At 37.4% G+C, this 7,837-nt stretch overlaps 1 protein-coding gene across 2 annotated transcripts; it reads right to left on the reverse strand.

Moving 5' to 3' along the window:
* Positions 1-602: 602 nt before the first annotated feature.
* On the reverse strand, positions 603-5,413 carry LOC112510385 (probable N-succinyldiaminopimelate aminotransferase DapC). 2 transcript variants are annotated; one of them, XM_025115783.1, is made up of 2 exons: positions 5,070-5,398; positions 603-1,779 (listed from the first exon to the last, which is right to left on the reverse strand). In XM_025115783.1, exons 1-2 carry the CDS (start codon positions 5,277-5,279, stop codon positions 631-633), a joined length of 1,359 nt encoding a protein of 452 aa, XP_024971551.1. In that variant the 5' UTR covers positions 5,280-5,398; the 3' UTR covers positions 603-630. The 2 variants fall into 2 exon arrangements, 1 of the variants encoding a protein (XP_024971551.1); XR_003068924.1 differs by lacking the exon at positions 603-1,779 and adding an exon at positions 3,625-4,047 and having other exon boundaries at positions 5,070-5,413.
* Between the last annotated feature and the right edge of the window lie 2,424 nt (positions 5,414-7,837).

Below are 7,837 nucleotides of genomic sequence, written 5' to 3' on the forward strand. Positions count from 1 at the left end.
CATTTTCTACACATATGCATACCGTACAAATTTTTTTTAATCAACCTGGATTCCGACCCGCTATGCAAGCCAAATAATCCCAGGTCGACCACCTGCTTTGCAAGTAGCCCGAAGTCACCGCATTTGAACCTCCATGACCACAAGAGAATTTTAATTCCTCATTGGATTTGAACATGGGAGGCTGGGACCTCGAGCCACTTTTAACCTTTGGAGCCCAAGCTCAAACCAATCAGACACTACCCTTATGATCAGAAATTACTTTTATATACATATACATACGGACAAATTGATGGTTATTAAAATATTCCTCAATTTTCCATTTTTTAATGGTTTTCCTCTAAAAGCCACACATAAACATTATATACCTAAAGAAAACTACAACCCAAACACCTCCATCCACAAAATGTCCACATGCCATCTTCACATTTTATTTCAGAAAAAGGAACTCCAATGTAACCAAATTCATAAACTCCAAAAAAATAGCATATATATATATATAGAGAAGCCTTGTCTCACATGATCATAAGTCTATATATATATATATATATATATATATATATATATATATATATATGCCCTAACTTATGGTTGCCAACAATACATGATAAAAACATACTCTAATTGCTTGACTTACCTTTTCAATCTCTCCTTCATCCTTGCAACTGCACTCCTCAAAGTTTCCTCATCTTTGCAGAAGGTAAATCTCACAAGATTCTTCCCATCGTTCGGGTTCAAATAAAACACGCTCGTTGGGATCGCAACGACCCCGACTTCTTTAATCAAATACTCACAAAATGAAATATCATCCGCAAGACCAAACCGAGTGTGATCCACCACCACAAAGTACGTCCCGCTTGAAGGGTATACTGTAAAACCGACATCCTTCAATCCCTCCACCAAAATATCCTTTTTCGCCTTATAATCCTTCCGTAACTCCTCATAATACGAATCCGGAGCTCGTAAAGCCGCTGCAGCGGCAAACTGCATCGGGGTGGAGGTAGCAAAAGTAAGATATGAATGAGCTTGTTTAACCCCCCATATCAAGTGCGGTGGTGCTATGGCCCACCCGATTTTCCAGCCTGTTAGTGAGAAAGTCTTGCCCAGTGAGTTCAAAGTCACAGTCCTTTCATACATCCCGGGAAGAGACGCGATTGAAATGTGATCCATTTCGAACGTCAGTTTATCGTAAACTTCATCGCTAAAAACCAAAACGTCATTCTCGATGCATAAAGATGCAATCTGATTAAGTTCTTCGCGAGTAAACATCTTTCCGGTCGGGTTATGTGGAGTGTTCATAAGGATCGCGCGTGTATCTTTCGAGATCACGGATTTGAGTTCATCGATCGGAACAGCAAAATCCGGTGGCCGTAACGTGATGCACGTTATTTTGGCGCCGGCCATGGACAATGTAGCTTCATAAGAATCATAAAAAGGAGCAAAAAGAATCACCTCGTCTCCGGGATTTATCAAGCCTAAAATAGTTGCTGCAATTGCTTCCGTGCATCCAGAAGTAACGGTGATTTCCTTCTCAGGGTCCACCACGAGTCCGGCATCTTTCTGGAAACGGGCAGCTATGGCCGAGTTGAGATCGGGGACTCCGTACCCACGAGCATATTGATTTTTTCCTTCTTTAATGGCTTGAATGGCTGCATCTTTGACGAAATCGGGACCATCAAAATTCGGGAATCCTTGGCCGAGGTTTATTGCTCCATGTTGTATGGCAAGTGAACTCATTTGCGTGAAGATGGTCGTTTTGAACTTCTCCAAACGCTTTGCGACCTGGAAAAGAATAATAAATGTTAAAAATGAAAGACAAATATTTCCTTAAACAACATTTAGGGGATGTTTGGTTGGTTTTCCATTAAGTCATGTATGTATAAAACTGTCTGCATAGATTGGGATGGTTTTATTTTGCAGAGTTTTTTTGATAGATGGAATGAACGAGTTTTTTAATTGGGAGGGGCATATTTGGAAAAAACTGGGCTTTCTGCATAAAGCTCCCCCCCTAAAAGCTTATTGAATAAGCCATTTTCTATATCATTAAGCCACTACCAAACAGTCATGTATAGTTGACCGAATAATCCATACATGACAAGATAATTCAGAAAAGCTTGAAAGGTAACAAGGTAGTTATGAAGTCAACAGAGATGCCTGTTGGGTCTTTTCCTGGCTTTCTCACTAGGCAAATCATCAAGTGCTGGAAGATTACTCTGCTACTTCAAGATATTGCGTAAAAGAGAAAGAGAGTATGTCCGTCTATTGAGCGGCCAAGAATCTTATGTCTCCCCGGCCAACAAAGACCGTAATTACATAGACAACTGCTTACGCCGCTCACGCGAAGAAGTTATTCTCTAATTCCAAAAGGCTTGTACGTACGCCGCTCACGCGAAGAAGTTATTCTCTAATTCCAAAAGGCTTGTACGTACGCCGCTCACGCGAAGAAGTTATTCTCTAATTCCAAAAGGTAAAGCCACCATTCTTCAGCGATGGGCTCTAGCGAACAAATCTTATGTCTTTTTCCCAGAGGCTTAAGTCATCGCTTAAAATCTGAGAAAGGGCTTTTTTTTAGTTTTGGAATGTTCATCCGTGATTACTAGCGATTCCAACTTCATGTTCCCGAGTTGCAGAGAACAATCCGAACTGAGGCAATCTTTCCTATACTTCCATTAAGCTCATTAAGCTGCTAACAAAAGCAACTATTTGTGCAAATTTTAATTTTAGAAGACGAGAAATAATCAAGCTTGGAAAACAGGTAACAGAATTATATTTTGTGCAGACGCTAGGATAAAAAAATATTCTCCCTCCATTCCAAAATAAAGGGGCTGTTTGGTTCAGTTGGGGAATGAAACAGGGAATGAAAATGAAAATGACAAAGAATGAAAATGGAAATGACTTTTCATTCCCCTCCCCGTTTATCATTCCCATTGATTACTGATTAATACCTCTAACCAAACACCCCCTAAGTGTCCACATTTCTATTTTAGTTTGTCCCAAAACAAGTGTTCACGTTCATATTTTCCAGTTCCACCCTTAAATATGAGATAGGAAACATGCATTACTCCCTCTCTTGTTATGGCTATAACTGTCATTTCAGTTGATTAAAAAGTGTAACAGTTACATACTTCTAAACTTGTGTGTCTTTCTCATTGTAGGCATTTATTTTGGGACGATGGAGTATATAACTAGGTTCCATACCAAACCAAACCCAGTATATCCCAATAAGAAGTAGGGTGGGATGCAAGAAGACCTATCTTCAACCCAAAAGAGTACAGCGACTATTTCTGTGAAGACACTCAACTTATGCAAAAGTGAAAAGTATGAGCAAACACATAGAAGAAACAATGACAGTTGAAATCACTGCACACTGACTATAGTTTTTATAAATTAGACTAAATTATGATTTTCGTCCTTGTGATTTGTTAATAATTTTGACTTTCATCCCTGTGGTTTGCAATTTTCGTCCTTGGACTAATGCCTACCTTTAAAGTACAAGGGATCAAAACAGCAAACAATCGTAAACCACAAGGACCGAAACAACAATACATTGTAAATCATAAGAATGAAAATAACAATGAATTACAAACCATAGGGACGAAAACCACAATTTCTAAACCATAGGACGAAAACCATAATTTCTAAACAAACCATAGGGATGAAAAACGTAATTTACTCTATAAGTTATCTAAAAAGAATGGAACAAATTCCATTCCAAATCCTGCAAACCAAACACACAAGAATTCCAAATTCTTCCAATTCCAAATCATTCAACGAAATCCAAATCCCTCAAAAACATTAGCGTCAAACCAAAAGCCCCCTAAGTCTCCTCACTAAGCGCATAGACCATGTGTCAAACCACCATATGGTATTTCCTATCTTCCCAACGCAACATCCAAAGATTACATTTTTCTAACCCTGAAGAATACCGAAAACCTAGCATTGTGTCGTAAAGAAATATCTGTAATTTGCAATCTTGTGCTTCCAGGTGTCAACAATGGTGAACGCCTTGCAAAGTATTAGATCACAAAATCAAGGGATTGCTTTACAGACCTATATAACAAAAGAAATCCGCGTGAAATGCTATTGATCTCTTTGGTATCATATTTTTCCCTCTTGAACATAATAAAAATTATTATCAAAGAAAAAAGAATACCGACCGTCAATACACAAAATTTGCGCAGCAAGCACCCAAATGATGTTTTAAGACATGTATTTTGGATGTTACAGAATACATGTCTTTAAATATCATCTAGATAATTGCTCACCATATTTTGTCTAGTGATCGTAGAGAATTACCAAACTCCTATTATCAACAATCTAAGTGGAAACATTTGTATCTCCTATGAATACTAATATGGCAACCAAAAGAATTTACGGTCCTAGCCACAAGGGTCGTAGCATGGTGAATAAAGACAAGGGGATGATAAAATCAACCCGAGTTCAAATCCTGCCATCTACATATGCACTTGTGGGCCACCGGGAGATTTACCTAGGGATATGGGTGAAACCTACAATGACGATTTGCCACGGTATTAGTCAGAGTGAAGCCTAGGATAACCCATTTCCAAAAAGAACAATTAAGGGTCCAAAACTAAATTATAGGATTGAAACTGAATTGCTTATAAATCTTACGCTGAATAAAGTAGGATGACTGAAAATCCTGAAAGCTTGGTAAAATTTCTCTAACTTAATTAGGAACCCAAAATTGATTAGGAACACGAGAATCTCCCACAGCGTGCAAAGTAACCCTCTTCAGGATGAATATTCATCATAAATAACACGTCCATATTCCTGCTTGAATATGCCACTTTTGCATTGTGGGTGGTTCACGAATTTCTAATCAATTTTGGGTTCCCAACCGAACCTCCCCCTAACACCAAAAACCTGAGTTACAGGCAACAGCCTCATTATTTCATAATTACAAACAGAAATCGTTCATTTTATCTCGAGACGGAGATCATATCATTTCCATTTCGAAAACTACTAACGCAATAGCAACAAATACAAATTAGCATCAAACTACATGAAGAAAACCGATAGAAACTGAAGAATCGATTGGATCAAGAGTAAACCTGCACGGGATGCTGATGAATCGGTCCATCTTGAGCCATAACAGCGTCCTCTTTTGCAGTAGAAACAGTCGAAATAGAAGATGCCCTAAATATTGGGAAAAAAGAGAGTCTGCTGCTCTTATTGTTTCCAATTCCAGCAATGGGAGTCCAGGATGAGGGTTTTGAAGGGGTTATTCGAAAGGAAGGCCTGAGGCAGGACGATAGAAGCATCCTTAATGGAAAAGGAGTCTAGGTGCATCGAATGTGCGCAAGTTAGTAGGAGATGATAAAGCTTAAAGGCATGATTCTTGCCAGTGGTAAGGGTGGTAGGTGTGGACCATCCATCTTCGTGTTTGTAAACCCTCTCTTTTTTTAATAATAACTACAATATCCAAGTTGTTCACGAATAATATATTAATTTTTTTTATCCAATCTGCTGCTACTAATTTCAGGATGATTATCTGTTTTACAGGTAGTTATGAGTCATTATATTTGAACTTTCATTACTATAAGAGGATTTTTATTTCTTTTTGGATTCGAACCTGAGACTTCTATGCACTTTTGACTTTTACAGTTCATGCTCAAACCAATCGGACATCACTTATGATTAGATTTTTTTTTATTAACTTGGATATTCAACTCGCTATCTGAGCCGACTAATCATAGGGCGACCACCTGCTTTGCAAATAGCCCGGAGTCACCGCATTTGAACCTCTGTGGCCATAAGGGGTTTTTATTTCTTATTGGATTTGAACCTGAGACCTCTTGGTATTTTTGACCTTTGAAGTCAAACTAAAACCAATCAGGCACCACCCTTGTAGTTGATTAGATTTTCTTTTAGGATCAATGGAAAGCCTAAAAGAAAATTGAAAAATTGATTGAACATTCTATCTATAATATATTATAAAATATTTGACAAAAACTCTTAAAAACTATTTCTTATGCATGGAGTACTTTTTATTGATGCGTATTACTTAAAATTCAAAATTACAAATAAATTGTACGTAAATACAACCTATTAAAGCTCAATTATTAAATATGTGTAACTAACTGCAAATAAACATAATTAAATACATGATAAGTATCTCATTTTAAACATAAAAAATCTAAAATATAATTAGAATAATCATTAAATTCTAACATATTAATTACTTATATATACATGTACATACCGTACAAATGAATGATTGTGAGGGTGTTTATCAATTTTTCATATTTTTTTAAAAATTTATTCAAATATAAAATATATTCAATTACTTATATATACATGTACATATTGTACAGATGAACGGTTATAAAAATGTTTATAGTAATAGCCCCGGCTCTAGTCCCCGACAGATACGGGGATTTACATCTCATCCTTGGTCAAACCCTACGAAGAATATTCGTTAGTTTGAGTCTATCTGGGATCCCTGACCCCAACCCTGATTTGAGTAATATCCCCCGCCCCTGACCCCGACCCCGGTTTGAGTCTACCGGGATCCCCGACCCCGGGACCGGTTTTAGCAGGGAATCTTCGTCCCCATTCAGGTCGGGTAAGCTGAGCTCCCCACCGAGTCAGGGCAAATCACCATCCTTAGTAGTTGGAGTTGGTTTTTTCAGTGTTTAATGCGATCATAATTTTTAATATTCTTAGTTTATTTTTTAGCTGTTGGGTTGGAAGATGGTAGTAGTCTTTATTTTAATTGTCACGTCTACTATTTCTTCCCCTTAAGTCGCCTTCAACCACAGACATCGTCGTTTTTCAGATTAATTTTTAGTCAACATCAATATGATTAGTAGGATCATCTGGGCCTTTTGCACGAAGTTGAATAAACATTCTCGTGACATTACATTGAATTGAGTACCATCGGTAAGTTTAGTTGTTTCTGTGTTATCGGTTTCATTAACACTGTCCCAAACTAGTAGTTTAAATTTAAGGGTGTCACGATCACATCTGGCTAAAGCATACAACGCTCAATCAGTGACTCGTTTTTACCTGCCAATCCAGTTGCATCCATTGCACTCGTGTCAATGTGTGGAGAAGTCAACCCAACCTCATACGAGCCGATCGAAGAACCTTGAAGTTCAAACTCAAACCCTTTGTTATATAACTCATTTCGATAATCGTCATACTTGTCGTTCAATCGGTAAAAGAACTGCAATTTAACAGTTCCTTTGATATTTATGAGCAGAAAAGAAAAGGGAATATATTAAAGAGGCGGAATTCATCCAATAAGGGGGTAAATAAAAGGAATGAAGCCACGTTGAAGGGAAAATTACCCAAAATGACCATTTTGTACATGGTACGCTAACAAAATGATCCCTTTTCAGAGATTTTTCACAAAATGACCACCAAAATCACTCCTGAAAGGTGATTTTGACTATAAGGTACGGATAAGTCTCACATGTATACCATTTGAGGAACAAAAATCATTATATCTGATATATATGAGATCGCCCTCATTTTGTCCAAATCGTCCCATGTGGCCGATTTTGACATCTATTCCATCTTCTTGTAAAGACAACTTATGACATAACAACTAGACATATCAATGACGATTTGACGAGACATCGGGGACGATTTTCATTGGTATTTTATTTTTTTAGGACCAAATGTAGTATATATATAAATATTAGAAATATTATGGATCACTACAAAAATTATATATATATATATATATTACATTTGGTAATAAAAAAGACAAAATACCAATGGAAATTACTCTCAATATAATGTCAAATCGTTACGTCATAAGTTGTCTTCATTAGAATACGAAATAGAGGTCAAACCCACCCCCCCCCCCCCC

This window comes from Cynara cardunculus (genome assembly GCF_001531365.2).
Source record: "Cynara cardunculus var. scolymus isolate 2C chromosome LG 3, CcrdV1, whole genome shotgun sequence".
NCBI lineage: Eukaryota > Viridiplantae > Streptophyta > Magnoliopsida > Asterales > Asteraceae > Cynara > Cynara cardunculus.

Coding starts and splice junctions, on each gene's coding strand:
- LOC112510385 (XM_025115783.1), bottom strand. CDS start 5,279: ATGCTTCTATCGTCCTGCCTCAGGCCTTCCTTTCGAATAACCCCTTCA. Junction 1,780..5,069: donor TTCATCAGCATCCCGTGCAG/GTTTACTCTTGA, acceptor ATTCTTTTCCAG/GTCGCAAAGCGTTTGGAGAA.